The 17,125-nt window shown below is 52.2% G+C and overlaps 2 protein-coding genes across 2 annotated transcripts in view; both read right to left on the minus strand.

Annotated features, from left to right (window-relative positions):
* On the minus strand, nucleotides 765-5,865 carry LOC102163011. Its single transcript, XM_021063945.1, has 3 exons — nucleotides 5,743-5,865; nucleotides 3,788-5,535; nucleotides 765-2,125 (listed from the first exon to the last, which is right to left on the minus strand). Exons 1-2 carry the CDS (start codon nucleotides 5,863-5,865, stop codon nucleotides 4,714-4,716), a joined length of 945 nt encoding a protein of 314 aa, XP_020919604.1. The 3' UTR covers nucleotides 765-2,125; nucleotides 3,788-4,713.
* Nucleotides 15,855-17,125, minus strand: part of CWF19L2 (CWF19 like 2, cell cycle control (S. pombe)) — a 92,583-nt gene continuing 91,312 nt past the window's right edge. The window contains 1 exon segment of the mRNA NM_001142831.1: nucleotides 15,855-16,585. Within this exon segment, the coding sequence (NP_001136303.1) occupies nucleotides 16,442-16,585 (144 nt within the window). The 3' untranslated portion in view covers nucleotides 15,855-16,441.

Here is a 17,125-nt window from a genome sequence, read left to right on the forward strand (position 1 = left end):
TGGTGTAGGTCGCACACGCGGCTCAGCTCCCACGTTGCTGTGGCTCTGGCGTAGGCTGGCAGCTACAGCTCCGATTCGACCCCTAGCCTGGGAACCTCTATGTGCCACAGGAGCAGCCCTAGAAAAGGCAAAAAGACCAAAAAATAATAATATAAATAAATAAATAAAGCCGGTCACCTGAGTCAGACTGTGTTCTGCTGATTGACTTAAAGGAGTGCTGACAGATAGGGAGCAGTGAGGGATATGGGAGGCTTTGAGAGAAATACCACTCGCCATCAGGCTGTTAAAATTTTTCTGAGGTGGAGGAGGACCGAATCAGGCTACAGGTGCTCAAGAGCCATCCAGACAGAATGAGGTGGGATCCGGAGACCAAAAGATGGGGTCTGAATTGTTGCTGGAGCTAACAGCCAATAGAGGACAAGGAGCCCCCTTGCTGCTTGGCGTTGGCACTTCTAGGCTTGGAGATGGTGCGGACGGAAGTCCCGGTGGTGTGTCCAGCAAGGAAAAGTGAGTTACAGGTTGCTTCTGACTTTCAGGTCCAAAATGCCTCTCCTTTTTTTTTTTTTTTTTTTTTTTTTTTTCCTCTTTTTGCCATTTCTTGGGCCGCTCCCGCAGCATATGGAGGTTCCCAGGCTAGTGGTCTAATTGGAGCTGTGGCTGCCAGCCTACACCAGAGCCACAGCAACTCAGGATCCGAGCCGCATCTGCCACCTGCACCACAGCTCACGGCAACGCCGGATCATTAATCCACTGAGTAAGGGCAGGGATCGAACCCGCAACCTCATGGTTCCTAGTCGGATTCGTTAACCACTGCGCCACGACAGGAACTCCCATAATGCCTCTCCTGATAGTGGGTACATAGTTCTTCCTTCATGACTAGGGGTCACTTCCATACTGGTGGAAAAGCCCAAAGACCAGGCGATTTGACAGGCTGTTTGGGGTCTGAATGCCTTTGGAGTCTCCAGTGGTACAACCCTGAATCCAAAAGCATTTCCTTGAGTGTTGGGCATGCAGGTTTGTTCGGGTGTGGTGTCAGTTCCTTTTAATTTTTCTACCTAAGCCAGTGCTTCCTGTCAGTCACCCCCAATCTCAAGCGGGGTACCAGAGCCAAAGGGATACATGCAGCCTCCCCACTGAGTGACCTCTGTCTGCTTTTACACTTTCAATTCACGGCCACCAGCCCAGCTTTCCGGGGCCAAAGAATGTGCAACCCTGTTCCTAGAAGACTGCATGCACAGTATTCAAGCCAACTAATTTTGGGTTTGAATTTCTGTCTCTGCAGAATCTAAAGGGAGTGAGAATGGGATCTACTGATGGACTAGAGTTGTGTTGCAGAGGGAGGGATGAGGGAGAGTGTCCTAGGAGACTATGAGAGGGAAATACTGCCCTTTTTAAGGTGGCACATGGCAGTTCTCAGGGTGAGAGTAGGGTCGAAATCAGAGCTGGCCGTCACACAAAGCCAGGGCAGTCCATCGGTGGGTTTGGTCAGGAGGCAGGAGGAAGGGCTCTGAGTTGTTACTGGAGAGCATGGCCACCAGAGATCAGTGACAGAGCAGAGCAACTTGCTTGCTATTGGCATATCCCAGCTCAGAGATGGGGTTCAAGATGAGGCTATTAAATCCCGCCAGGATGTGCCTAGCAAGCAGGGGGATGTTACAGGTCACACCTGATTCTCCAGTCGAAGTGACCTCATCTAATAGAAACGGCATTGCATGGTTCTGCCTTCACATCAGTGGGTCTCATTCAGATAGCTAGGGTAGCCTGAAGTCCAGGCACTTCGACAGGCTGTCAGCATCCTCACTCCCTTTAGATTCAGCAGAGACAGAAATTCAAATCCAAAAATAGTTGGCTAGAATACTGGGAATGCAGTGTTCTAGAAACAAGGTTGTACACTCTTTGGCCCAAGAAAAGTTGAACTGGCGACCGAGCATGGAAAGAGTAAAAGCAGACAGAGGGCACACAGGAGGGACTGAGGATATATCCGTTTGGCCCTGGAAACTCGAATGAGATCCAGGACTTCACAGGAGTTCTTCACCTTTACACGTAGGATCCTTGGCGCAAGTGTCTACCAGAGGAGGAAGAGGCTCAGGTGGAATGGGACGGAGCAGGTAAGGTGTGGAGCTCTCTGGAGGCAAAAGGCACAGGGATCAGCTCAGTCTGCCCCCCAGAATACCACCACATTGACACACTGCATTGATGACCAAAAGCCCAGCTTTCTAGACGTTAAATTCCACACCGGCCTGATTCGAAGAAACTGCGTGTCCAAGATTCAAGCCAGGTATTTCTGAGTCCCGTGTTGTGCCTCCAAACAGCCCAAGGACACTCAGGGCCTTGACACTCAGGGCCTTGACCTCTCTCGCCATGGGGCCACCCGGCCAGGCAGGAATCGAGCCATGGATGTGATGGCAGGAACTTGTCCCTTCTCTGAGCTGAGGGACTTTGGGCCACAGGGTCAGAGGCACCAGGTACCCAAACACAAGTACCCGAGGACCTCGCTCTGTTTCCTCCACCCAACCGTCTCCCACCATGAGATCTCGGTCTGGAACTGCGGCCCAGGAGCTGCAGGAGGGGTTCTGCTCGCGCTCTGGCACCTTCCAACCGGCCTGGGCTCTACAAGCACCTCTCAGTCCTCCCTCCACACCCCACAGCAGAACCCTGGTCTGCACTGGCCCAGGGCACTTGCCAGAGTGACACCCTCACTCCTCTGTCTCTCCGCTCACTGAAATGCTCTACAGGCAGTGCTGTGGCCATCTCAGAGTGGGTCAGGGCACCCACTCCACCCAACACCACCCCACTTTTGATGTCAGCAACCCCATTAGGTACACGCCAGGAGCAGGCTTTGAATTAGCTGCCTTCATCCCCGGGACTCAGCTTGCAATGATGGACCACCCGGCCATCATGCCCCTTTCCCAGTGTCACGGACGTTCCTTCGAACACGTGCCACGCAGAGGAAAAAGCCTCAGGGAGAGAGGGAAGGAAGAGGAGGTGGTGGAATTTCTCGGCAGAAAGAGCCCAGCAGTGAGCACAGCCCGACCCCAAGACACCACTGCACTGACGCACTGCATTCAGGACCTGAAGCCCAGCTTGCTGGAAGCCAAAAATCCCTGCCAGGAAGACTTAGCAACTGCGCGTCCCACCCATTGTCTCTGGGTCCAGAGACCCGCCTCCAAACAAGCAAAGGACACTCAGACCCCGGACAGCCTGTCCATCTCCCTGATCTTGGGGCCACCCGGCCGGACGGGGATTGAATTCGACACATCCCCTCACTGAGTGGAGGCAAACGGGGCCACGGGGTCACAGGTGCCACACACACACACACACACACGCACGCACACGCACACGCACGCACACGCACACACACGCACACACACACACGGCTCCGGGCGCTTCCTCGAGGTTCCCTCCGCTCAATCCCCTTCTGAGCCAGGGAGACCCAGGGCTCTGCTGGCCCTCTGGCGCCGTCTGGCGGACACGCGCCCTCACAGCACCTCTGCCCTTCCTCTGGGTCCCACAGTGGAACCCTGGTCTGCACTTGGCTGGGGGCACGGGCCGGCAGGGATGTCCTGACTCTTCTCCTTGGCAGGGCACTTAAGTGCCACGATGGGTGGGGGGAATGTGACCATTTCAAAGTCGCCAGGGGCACGCACCGCCCAGGACACGGTCCCACCCCCTGAGAGCAGACACCCCGGCTGGCTAGGTCGGGAGAGCTGCCTGTCGGTCGATCAGCACCTTCGGCTCTGGCACCAGGTTCGAGATCCAGGACCACCCAGGCATTGTTCGCTCTTACCTGGCTTTAGGTGCGTTCCCAGGCCCAGGTGCCCAGCAGAGGAGGAAGAGGCTCAGGTGGAATGGGACGGAGCAGGTAAGGTGTGGAGCTCTCTGGAGGCAAAAGGCACAGGGATCAGCTCAGTCTGCCCCCCAGAATACCACCACATTGACACACTGCATTGATGACCAAAAGCCCAGCTTTCTAGACGTTAAATTCCACACCGGCCTGATTCGAAGAAACTGCGTGTCCAAGATTCAAGCCAGGTATTTCTGAGTCCCGTGTTGTGCCTCCAAACAGCCCAAGGACACTCAGGGCCTTGACACTCAGGGCCTTGACCTCTCTCGCCATGGGGCCACCCGGCCAGGCAGGAATCGAGCCATGGATGTGATGGCAGGAACTTGTCCCTTCTCTGAGCTGAGGGACTTTGGGCCACAGGGTCAGAGGCACCAGGTACCCAAACACAAGTACCCGAGGACCTCGCTCTGTTTCCTCCACCCAACCGTCTCCCACCATGAGATCTCGGTCTGGAACTGCGGCCCAGGAGCTGCAGGAGGGGTTCTGCTCGCGCTCTGGCACCTTCCAACCGGCCTGGGCTCTACAAGCACCTCTCAGTCCTCCCTCCACACCCCACAGCAGAACCCTGGTCTGCACTGGCCCAGGGCACTTGCCAGAGTGACACCCTCACTCCTCTGTCTCTCCGCTCACTGAAATGCTCTACAGGCAGTGCTGTGGCCATCTCAGAGTGGGTCAGGGCACCCACTCCACCCAACACCACCCCACTTTTGATGTCAGCAACCCCATTAGGTACACGCCAGGAGCAGGCTTTGAATTAGCTGCCTTCATCCCCGGGACTCAGCTTGCAATGATGGACCACCCGGCCATCATGCCCCTTTCCCAGTGTCACGGACGTTCCTTCGAACACGTGCCACGCAGAGGAAAAAGCCTCAGGGAGAGAGGGAAGGAAGAGGAGGTGGTGGAATTTCTCGGCAGAAAGAGCCCAGCAGTGAGCACAGCCCGACCCCAAGACACCACTGCACTGACGCACTGCATTCAGGACCTGAAGCCCAGCTTGCTGGAAGCCAAAAATCCCTGCCAGGAAGACTTAGCAACTGCGCGTCCCACCCATTGTCTCTGGGTCCAGAGACCCGCCTCCAAACAAGCAAAGGACACTCAGACCCCGGACAGCCTGTCCATCTCCCTGATCTTGGGGCCACCCGGCCGGACGGGGATTGAATTCGACACATCCCCTCACTGAGTGGAGGCAAACGGGGCCACGGGGTCACAGGTGCCACACACACACACACGCACACGCACACACACACGCACGCACACACACACACGCACACACACACACGTCTCCGGGCGCTTCCTCGAGGTTCCCTCCGCTCAATCCCCTTCTGAGCCAGGGAGACCCAGGGCTCTGCTGGCCCTCTGGCGCCGTCTGGCGGACACGCGCCCTCACAGCACCTCTGCCCTTCCTCTGGGTCCCACAGTGGAACCCTGGTCTGCACTTGGCTGGGGGCACGGGCCGGCAGGGATGTCCTGACTCTTCTCCTTGGCAGGGCACTTAAGTGCCACGATGGGTGGGGGGAATGTGACCATTTCAAAGTCGCCAGGGGCACGCACCGCCCAGGACACGGTCCCACCCCCTGAGAGCAGACACCCCGGCTGGCTAGGTCGGGAGAGCTGCCTGTCGGTCGATCAGCACCTTCGGCTCTGGCACCAGGTTCGAGATCCAGGACCACCCAGGCATTGTTCGCTCTTACCTGGCTTTAGGTGCGTTCCCAGGCCCAGGTGCCCAGCAGAGGAGGAAGAGGCTCAGGTGGAATGGGACGGAGCAGGTAAGGTGTGGAGCTCTCTGGAGGCAAAAGGCACAGGGATCAGCTCAGTCTGCCCCCCAGAATACCACCACATTGACACACTGCATTGATGACCAAAAGCCCAGCTTTCTAGACGTTAAATTCCACACCGGCCCGATTCGAAGAAACTGCGTGTCCAAGATTCAAGCCAGGTATTTCTGAGTCCCGTGTTGTGCCTCCAAACAGCCCAAGGACACTCAGGGCCTTGACACTCAGGGCCTTGACCTCTCTCGCCATGGGGCCACCCGGCCAGGCAGGAATCGAGCCATGGATGTGATGGCAGGAACTTGTCCCTTCTCTGAGCTGAGGGACTTTGGGCCACAGGGTCAGAGGCACCAGGTACCCAAACACAAGTACCCGAGGACCTCGCTCTGTTTCCTCCACCCAACCGTCTCCCACCATGAGATCTCGGTCTGGAACTGCGGCCCAGGAGCTGCAGGAGGGGTTCTGCTCGCGCTCTGGCACCTTCCAACCGGCCTGGGCTCTACAAGCACCTCTCAGTCCTCCCTCCACACCCCACAGCAGAACCCTGGTCTGCACTGGCCCAGGGCACTTGCCAGAGTGACACCCTCACTCCTCTGTCTCTCCGCTCACTGAAATGCTCTACAGGCAGTGCTGTGGCCATCTCAGAGTGGGTCAGGGCACCCACTCCACCCAACACCACCCCACTTTTGATGTCAGCAACCCCATTAGGTACACGCCAGGAGCAGGCTTTGAATTAGCTGCCTTCATCCCCGGGACTCAGCTTGCAATGATGGACCACCCGGCCATCATGCCCCTTTCCCAGTGTCACGGACGTTCCTTCGAACACGTGCCACGCAGAGGAAAAAGCCTCAGGGAGAGAGGGAAGGAAGAGGAGGTGGTGGAATTTCTCGGCAGAAAGAGCCCAGCAGTGAGCACAGCCCGACCCCAAGACACCACTGCACTGACGCACTGCATTCAGGACCTGAAGCCCAGCTTGCTGGAAGCCAAAAATCCCTGCCAGGAAGACTTAGCAACTGCGCGTCCCACCCATTGTCTCTGGGTCCAGAGACCCGCCTCCAAACAAGCAAAGGACACTCAGACCCCGGACAGCCTGTCCATCTCCCTGATCTTGGGGCCACCCGGCCGGACGGGGATTGAATTCGACACATCCCCTCACTGAGTGGAGGCAAACGGGGCCACGGGGTCACAGGTGCCACACACACACACACACACACACGCACCACACGCACACGCACGCACACCACACACACGCACACACACACACACGGCTCCGGGCGCTTCCTCGAGGTTCCCTCCGCTCAATCCCCTTCTGAGCCAGGGAAACCCAGGGCTCTGCTGGCCCTCTGGCGCCGTCTGGCGGACACGCGCCCTCACAGCACCTCTGCCCTTCCTCTGGGTCCCACAGTGGAACCCTGGTCTGCACTTGGCTGGGGGCACGGGCCGGCAGGGATGTCCTGACTCTTCTCCTTGGCAGGGCACTTAAGTGCCACGATGGGTGGGGGGAATGTGACCATTTCAAAGTCGCCAGGGGCACGCACCGCCCAGGACACGGTCCCACCCCCTGAGAGCAGACACCCCGGCTGGCTAGGTCGGGAGAGCTGCCTGTCGGTCGATCAGCACCTTCGGCTCTGGCACCAGGTTCGAGATCCAGGACCACCCAGGCATTGTTCGCTCTTACCTGGCTTTAGGTGCGTTCCCAGGCCCAGGTGCCCAGCAGAGGAGGAAGAGGCTCAGGTGGAATGGGACGGAGCAGGTAAGGTGTGGAGCTCTCTGGAGGCAAAAGGCACAGGGATCAGCTCAGTCTGCCCCCCAGAATACCACCACATTGACACACTGCATTGATGACCAAAAGCCCAGCTTTCTAGACGTTAAATTCCACACCGGCCTGATTCGAAGAAACTGCGTGTCCAAGATTCAAGCCAGGTATTTCTGAGTCCCGTGTTGTGCCTCCAAACAGCCCAAGGACACTCAGGGCCTTGACACTCAGGGCCTTGACCTCTCTCGCCATGGGGCCACCCGGCCAGGCAGGAATCGAGCCATGGATGTGATGGCAGGAACTTGTCCCTTCTCTGAGCTGAGGGACTTTGGGCCACAGGGTCAGAGGCACCAGGTACCCAAACACAAGTACCCGAGGACCTCGCTCTGTTTCCTCCACCCAACCGTCTCCCACCATGAGATCTCGGTCTGGAACTGCGGCCCAGGAGCTGCAGGAGGGGTTCTGCTCGCGCTCTGGCACCTTCCAACCGGCCTGGGCTCTACAAGCACCTCTCAGTCCTCCCTCCACACCCCACAGCAGAACCCTGGTCTGCACTGGCCCAGGGCACTTGCCAGAGTGACACCCTCACTCCTCTGTCTCTCCGCTCACTGAAATGCTCTACAGGCAGTGCTGTGGCCATCTCAGAGTGGGTCAGGGCACCCACTCCACCCAACACCACCCCACTTTTGATGTCAGCAACCCCATTAGGTACACGCCAGGAGCAGGCTTTGAATTAGCTGCCTTCATCCCCGGGACTCAGCTTGCAATGATGGACCACCCGGCCATCATGCCCCTTTCCCAGTGTCACGGACGTTCCTTCGAACACGTGCCACGCAGAGGAAAAAGCCTCAGGGAGAGAGGGAAGGAAGAGGAGGTGGTGGAATTTCTCGGCAGAAAGAGCCCAGCAGTGAGCACAGCCCGACCCCAAGACACCACTGCACTGACGCACTGCATTCAGGACCTGAAGCCCAGCTTGCTGGAAGCCAAAAATCCCTGCCAGGAAGACTTAGCAACTGCGCGTCCCACCCATTGTCTCTGGGTCCAGAGACCCGCCTCCAAACAAGCAAAGGACACTCAGACCCCGGACAGCCTGTCCATCTCCCTGATCTTGGGGCCACCCGGCCGGACGGGGATTGAATTCGACACATCCCCTCACTGAGTGGAGGCAAACGGGGCCACGGGGTCACAGGTGCCACACACACACACACGCACGCACACGCACGCACACGCACACGCACGCACACGCACACACACGCACACACACACACGTCTCCGGGCGCTTCCTCGAGGTTCCCTCCGCTCAATCCCCTTCTGAGCCAGGGAGACCCAGGGCTCTGCTGGCCCTCTGGCGCCGTCTGGCGGACACGCGCCCTCACAGCACCTCTGCCCTTCCTCTGGGTCCCACAGTGGAACCCTGGTCTGCACTTGGCTGGGGGCACGGGCCGGCAGGGATGTCCTGACTCTTCTCCTTGGCAGGGCACTTAAGTGCCACGATGGGTGGGGGGAATGTGACCATTTCAAAGTCGCCAGGGACACGCACCGCCCAGGACACGGTCCCACCCCCTGAGAGCAGACACCCCGGCTGGCTAGGTCGGGAGAGCTGCCTGTCGGTCGATCAGCACCTTCGGCTCTGGCACCAGGTTCGAGATCCAGGACCACCCAGGCATTGTTCGCTCTTACCTGGCTTTAGGTGCGTTCCCAGGCCCAGGTGCCCAGCAGAGGAGGAAGAGGCTCAGGTGGAATTGCACGTAGGTTCCTGCAGAGATGTCCGGAGTGAATGGACTTAGCGGTCAGCGCAGTCCTCCTCCGAAGATTCTATCGCCTTGATGCCCTGCATTCGAGACTTGAAGCCCATGTTTATGGAATTCAAACCCTCTTGAGGTTTATCCTAAGAAGTTGCATGTCCCACATTCAAGCCCTGTGCTTCTGGGTCCAGAGACCTGCCTCCAAAGGAGCAAAGGACACTCAGACCCCAGACATTCTCTCCAGGTCCCTCATTTTGGGCCCACCCGGCCGGACGGGGATTGAATTCCACACATCCCCTCACCGAGTGGAGGCAAACGGGGCCACGGGGTCAGAGGTTCCACATACACACACACTAGTCTATGGGCCCTTCTTCGAGCTTCTCTCTCCTCAATCCCTGATCAATCCCCTTCTGAGCCAAGAAGACCCAGTGCTCTGTCTGCCCTCTGTCGCCGTCTGGCGGACACATTCCCTCACAGCACCTTTTTGCCCTTCCTCTTCCTCCCAGAGGGGAACCCTAGTCTTTAGTGGCTGAGGCATTTCCCCGAGATTTTCTTACTCCTCTCTTTATTCGTGTAGTGAAATTCAGGACAGCCCGGAACGTATGTCACATTTACCCTGTGAGACACCATCCTACTCCCTGAGTCATGTTTGTGTACCCTCCTGCTAGGGAGCAAAACCTCTGGATACCCAATATGGTGGCCCATGATTAGGACAGCTTTTTCCTTTTAAGTGTGTATTGCCTGGAATCTTCCCTTAGCTGTCATCTTGATGCAGAACTGTTGTGACAAACTCTGTTTCCATAGAGTTCGTATGCCTTTTTTTTTTTTTTTTTTTTTTTTTTAAGGCCACAGCTGTGTCATTTTCAAATTTTTGGCTAGCAGTTAAATTGGATCTTCAGCTATCAGCCTACACCACAGCTACAGCCTCTCCTGATCCTTCAACTACTGAGTGAGGCCAGGGATCATACCTACATCCTCACAGACACTATGTCCAGTTCTTAACCCACTGAGCCCCAAGAAATACTTCCCCTATGACTTTTCATGATGAAGCAATTTTTGCAGCAGCCTCAGAGTTCATTCACTGTCTCTAATGAGAAGACTTAAAAGCTCAGTTAAACATCTGATCCCACTATAATCTATGTAGCGTTATTGCTCTTGTGATAATGTCTCCATGTTATCTATTTATTTATTGCTTTCTAGGGCCGTACCCACGGCATATGGAAGTTCCCAGACGAGGGGTTGAATCAGAGCTACAGTTGCTGACCTACACCACTGCCACAGCAATGTGGGATCTGAGTCACATCTGCAAACTTCACCACTGCTCATGGCAACACCATATCCCTGACCTACTGAACAAGGCCAGGAATCAAACCCACATCCTCATGGATACTAATCGGATTTGTTTCTGCTGTGCCATGACAGGAACTCCCTCCACGTAATTTAATATACAAAATAATCCTAGTTACTTAGTTTTTCTGGGAGATGCCTCAGTGTTCCTCTAAAGCATTCCAAAGTTAGCTAGAGGACAAAATAATTAATTAAAATTTGGTATGTGGGAAATCTCTCTAAAGGTTCCAAAACACTTGGACAAATAAGATTATAGGTCACTGTGGATAATACTTTTTCCTTAACCAAAGTTGCAAGAGATCTCAAAAGCAAATACAGATCACTTAAAGGTAAAGAACATCACACAATCTGTTATCAAAAGTAGGTTCCAAGAAAATTTTTTTCTCTTAACAGTGGAAAAAAAAGCAAATTCAGGTTTTGCACAAGCTTATTTTTAAATTAATTAATCGGGAGTTCCTGCTGTGGCTCAGCGAGTTAGGAACCCAACTAGTATCCATGAGGATGTGGTTTTGATACCTGGCCTCACTCAGTGGGTTCAGGATCCCCCACTGCCACGAGTTGCAGCATAGTTGCAGCTCAGATCCCATGTCCCTGTGGCTGTGGTGTAGGCCAGCAGCTGCAGCTCCAATTCTACCTCTAGCCTGGGAACTTCCACATGCCACAGGTGGGACCCTAAAAAGAAAAAAAAAAACTTTAAATTAATTAAATTTATTCTAAGTTTAGTCCTGACCATGTACGAAACTTCTCAGTGTCCACTTCCCACAATCCTTCCATCACTTTCTGTATCCATATGTAATCTGTTCCTTGTCTTTCCACCCAAAACAAGCTGTAAGACAGAATTATTCTTTTCCCCCTTAATAAAATGCAATTCATTCTTCATACTTCACTGAAAACATACATTCTGGAGTTCATTTGTGGCTCAGCAGTAACAAACCAGACTAGTATCCATGAGGACGCAAGTTTGATCCCTGGCACTGCTCAGTAGGTTAAGGATCTGGTGTTGCCATGAGCTATGGTATAGGTTGCAGCTATGGCTCAGATCTGGTATTGCTGTGGCTGTGGCATAGGCCAGCAGCTACAGGTCCAATTCGACCTGGGAACTTCCATATGCAGTAGGTGTGGCGCTAAAAAGCCAAAACAAAACAAACAAACAAAAGCAAAACCCAAAACAAAAGGTCATACTTTCCTTAAGCAACCATGAACGGTCATCTATATCAGCACTCTGGTGTTTGGTAAACATAAATATTAATAATTTCTATTAAAAATAGCATTCACATTTACAGAAAATCTCAGTGTGGTAAATATTTTTGTAGTTCTAAATAACTTTAGTTTCTCTGTTAAATGATACCAATGTTTAGGCATCAATGTTTCAGTATCTTACCCTATCTGGAAATGACCAACATACTCAATAAGCTTCTGTCATTTAAGTTTAGCACAATTCTAAATTTTCACATTACTAAATATCTGGCGAGATCATCCCTAAGTAGATTTTTCCTTTTCTTTTTCCTTTTTGTGCCACACCCACAGACAGCTTTGCTAGGCAGCTGAGGCAATGCCAGATCTTTTTTTTTTAAGGATGTGCCTGTGGCATATGGAAATTCCCAGGCTGGGGGTTGAATTGGAGTTTCAGCTGTTAGCTTATACTACAACCACAGCAACACAAGATCTTTAACCACTGAGAGAGGCCAGGGAGTGAACCTGCACCCTCAAGGACACTATGTTGGGTTCTTAACCTGCTGAGCCACAACGGGAACTCCCAGGAAGTAGTTTTATAGTGTGAGGCAGAAAATAGGGCCACAGATAAGGATCAGGGTTGATGTCAGCTTCTTCAAAGTTGGTGTTTAGTGGCCCCAGGACTGATTCTGATGGTCCTCTTCTCTGGTTTTCATTTATTGGGGGTTTTAGTTCTTCAGAAGAACTCAGATATTGTTATGAATATTCCTTGAAGAGGAACCAGGACCCTGCCCCACGGCTGTACTGCCTTGAGTATCCCTCCCGTGTCTCTGCATCCCCTCCCTGCCCAGATTAGCAACTGCTTGAACCTGCCCTTTGGAACTCAGGCAAAGTCATGGAAGCTGAAGCTTATTCCCTAAAAACAAGAAATGAGGGACACACAGAGCCCTGATCAGTTTCAATACTAACAAACAGTAAATGGAAATATAGCAGGTGGTCAGAGGTTTTAGAGGGAGGAAAAGAGACCAGATTGAGAGAAGGGAAGGAGGGACAAAAGCGGTGGCCTGATGGAGGTCTCCCACCACCTGCAGACGCCCAGGCATGATGGGACTTTTCCCTGGGCCTTAGAAAGGGGGACGGGAACTCAGCCAAACAAGAAACCAGAATACAGTTCTCTGCCTACCAGAGGTGATCAGCCTCCAACTCTCAGATAACCAGGGCCATCAACCAGGCTCCTGCACCCAGGACAGAAAAAAAAAAAAAAAAAAAGGCAGCATGGAGCTCCCGCAGTGGGATGGGCAGCGTCTCTGCAGCACTGGGACGCAGGTTTGATCCCAAGTCAGGCACAATGGGTTAAGGATCCGGATCCGGTGTTTCTGCAGCAGTGGGGTAGGTCACAGATGCAGCTCATATCTGATCCCCGGCCCAGGAACGCCATGTGCTGTGGGGCATCCAAAAAAGAAAAAAAAAAAAAGAGAGGGAAAAAAAAAAAAAAAAAAAAAAAAGGAGGGTAAGACAGGTGAGGGTGGAAAAGAGAAAAGGGAGAGGGAAGGGGAAAAATCAACAAAGTCTCTTGTCCTTTACCCAGTTGGGGCATGCTGGCTGTCGTCCACGTCAGGATGGGACCAGGGACAAAAAGAGTCCTGGCAGTGGCTGCTGGGTCTGGCCTGTGGATGGGCGAGCTGGTCTCCGCGTAGCCCGAGTGGTTGGGATGTCAGTCGTAGCGAAGAAAGTACCTCACCAGCTGTTGTAGGAAGGAGGACCCCTTCCAGGGCCCAAGTGTGGGCTCTTATCTAACACTTGGAAATGAACTGTCCCAGGAGACACATGCGCTGACAGGAGTGGCGCCTGAGCAGAAAGCAGCAGGCTAAGGGAACCCAGGAAAACTGCTCTGCCACGTGGCATAGTCTCCGGTTTTATAGGAATGGGGGGTCTTGCTTAGCAGCACACGCACCTCTCAGCCAAGATGGATTTCAGCGCCAAGGATCCTGGGAGGTTAGTTGTCTCTTCCCACTTATGGGCCCCTCCCACATCCTCTCCATTGGTCCTCAGGGCAGCCACCTTGTTCCTTCTCAGGGCCTCCTGCTGTGAGAACTCAGGCAAGCAGCTGTTACCCTGCTTGGCCAGGTGGGTGATTTCAGTGTTTGGGTCAATGGCACCCTATCATAAGCACAATGAAATGGCCTACAGATGGGGCATGGCTTTCTTAGTCAGCCAGGGCACTCAGCACCCCTGACACCATCCCACAGCCTGACATCACTCAGCTGCCCTGCTTTTTAATTCCCGTGAGCAGTCTTTAAATCCGTCAGCACCCTTCAGCCCTGGGACCCAGCTTTAAATCAGTAAGCCTACACCCTTTATTCACATCACCGGGTTTTAGGTCATTTCCCCCTCACAGGATTTGGGTAGAGGAGGATGAGGTTCAGATGAAAGGAAAAAAGAAATTGGGAAAAATGTTGAGAGAAATTTCTGGGCACGGGGATGAGCACAGCCCACTCACAGAAACACCACTGCTTTGACACACCCTGTTCCCAGCCACAAGCCCAGTGTTCCAGGTACCTAACCTCATGCAAGCCTGATTCTAGAAAATGACCACGCCCAAGATTCGAGCCAGGTATTTCTGGGTCCAGAGTTCTGTCTTTGGACAACCAAAGGGTACTCAGAGCCCAGACAGCCTGTCCAAATGTCTGGCCAATTGGCCACCTAACCAGGCTGGAAGTCACCCATATATTTGAAGGCAGAACTATGTCCCCTCTGTGAGGCAAGGCAATTTGGGCCAGAGGCTCAGAGGACGCCTGATACCAAACCCTTTTCCCTGAGTGCATCCTTGGGATTCTGCCCATCCCCTCTCCATCCCCAATTCTGAGCCTGGAGGGGCCTCTGGAAGGCAGCAGGTGGGCTCTGCTGGTGCTGCAACATCCTCTAGCAACTGCCCCCTCAAACAACTCAGAGCCCTTCCTGCCTCCCTGCCCATACCCGGGAAGGCACTGGACTGAAGCACCTGACAGCCTGATGGGGTGGCCTCTCTCTAAGCACAATCCAGTGCCTTACAGAGCGGGTATTTCTCTGTCAAAGTCTCCCAGGGCACACTCACCCCTTTCTATTCGACACTACTACTGTAAGCCAATCAGCCGAACCCACTTGAGGTCAGACCCTTATGTGTCCTTAACTAAGGCCCATTTTCTGCAGCTAAAGCCTGCATTATCTGAAAGGCTCTCTGCTGTCCCTACCAAGAATCATATGTGTCCTGTTGAGGCCCTTACTGCTCCTTAACTAAGGCTTGGCGTTATCTCCAACTACGGTTGTGAATCTGTCCCTATCTAAGCCCAAATGGGTTGCCTCCCCTTACATGTCTTCAGTTGCGTTTGCTCTAAACTCTAGTCCCTCCAGGCTGTTTCCAAGGGGCCAACCCTGGTTTTTTTCCCACATAGCCAGCCCCAGCTCTCTCTCTCAGTCTGATCTCTAAGGCCAGAGTTTTACCTCCCAACACCTGCTGGCACCCGTATACGGTTGCCCACAGCACTGACCGTTTGTGGACGACTGTTTCCATTTTAATTGCTTCACACTGATTAGACAATCAGTGTTCCCCTCAGTCTTGTCTGATCTTCTTGATGGTGGGGGAACTTCCCACTGTGTAAGGAGCCTTTCCTCTTTCCAGCTCCCTCCTGGGGGTGCAGGTCCCGCCTTCCTTCCTTTCGCTTCTTTTTATTCTTTCTTTTGTCCTATCTGGTTTTGTGAGGCTTTTCTTGCTCTATCATAATGCTGCGGCCTTTTGTCAGTTTTTAGCAAATTTTCTGTGCGAATAGTTCCACATGTACGTGGATTTCCAATGTATTTGTGGGACTGGTGAGTCTCATGTCCTACTACTCTGCCATCTTCCTCCTCTCTCTGAATAATTACTTTTAAAATCACTAAAATCCGAAGTTCCTGGTGTGGCTTAGCAGGTTAAAGAACTCAACATAGTCTCGGTGAAGATGCAGGCTCAATCCCTGGCCTCACTCATTGGTTAAGGATCAAGCGCTGCCACAAGCTGCGGGATAGGTCACAGATGTGGCTCAGATCCATTGTTGTGGTGTGGGCCTCAGCTGCAGCTCCGATTCAGCTCCTAGCCTGGGAACTTCCTATATGCCACAGATGTAGCTGTAAAAAGGAAATAAATAAATAAAATAAAAATCACTAAAATTTAAGACTATCCATAAATAAAACAAATGAACATTTTATTCCTCATTTAATTCTTTATTATTTTGGGAACATTCTTTTTTCCTTTAATAAAAAGAACAGCAGTGATACATATAAACTATTGGGAATCTTGCATGATACCACTACACCAGCAGTGCTGTTGCCTCCTGGTGTATATATATTATACACTATTAGTAGAAAATGAAGAGCTTCCATAAAATTCAGTGAAATTTCATTTATTACTGAATATGCCAACTCAGGTTAAAAAATGCAAGAGAAGCCAGTCAACAGACTTTACAACTTTGAAGTAGACCCACTTCCCTTTGAACCCATGATTTGCTATACTTCCTAGATAAGCCTTCAGAAAGGTCTTCCTATAAGTTAACTAAATAGCTGAGTACAGAACAGGTCATGAGCAGTCACCAACATCACTGGTCTTGTCCACGGGTTACTGAAATGAAGTCCACAGGAGCAGGCGAGGACGGGAACCGACACAATCCAATGGTGCACGTTGTCACAAACCTAGCCCATGACTCTCATGACCTGAGAGTCAGCTGTTTAGTTATATAGGCAATGGAAATAAAACTGAAAGAAATTTGAGGGGGTAATGAAAACTGAAAGGTATGACTCAACATTTTTTACTTTTGGTGAAGTCAAATGGTTTCCACCACTGGGCAAACTGAAGTGCTTTCTTCCTCTGATCTTCAAAGCTTTCTCGGATCCCTTTCCTCCAAACTCTTGGTTCTATATCCAGCATCCCACCAATGATTTCCTTTTAAAGAATAAGAAAAATACAAACACATGCCTGTATAAATACCGAAAACAGGAACGAAACTGTTCCTGTTTATTCTGTTACTAGATATAACATATAAATAGTTCTCCACGAGGACATTCAGATTTTGCTAGTTTCCAGTTAAGAAAACATTGTCTTCATTTAGTTTTAACTATGCAGACTCTGTGAGTCTAGGAGTCCTAGCTGTGTCTCCTGTCAAGCAGTTTGTCCATTTTGTTTGTTAGCACATCTATCAGATAGCAGCAAAGGGGAGGAAGATTAAATAAAATTTAATTATTTTGTTTCTTTTTAGCCACACTCTGGTAAAAGTTTGAAGAAAAAGTTGATCAACACGTAGCAATTATTAACTTGCTTGTTCAACTGCAGTTGAATCTCAAGTTAATGTTCTCTCCAATACCCAGTATATTTATAAACCGCCTTCTAATATCTGGAGATCTTTTTTCAGGAAACAAAATCAGAATTTGGTACTAACCTAAGTAAACCAAGAATTAAAAATTATAAATCACCTTTACTTAAAAA

The sequence above is a fragment of the Sus scrofa genome, chromosome 9 (genome assembly GCF_000003025.6).
Source record: "Sus scrofa isolate TJ Tabasco breed Duroc chromosome 9, Sscrofa11.1, whole genome shotgun sequence".
Taxonomy (NCBI): Eukaryota; Metazoa; Chordata; class Mammalia; order Artiodactyla; family Suidae; genus Sus; species Sus scrofa.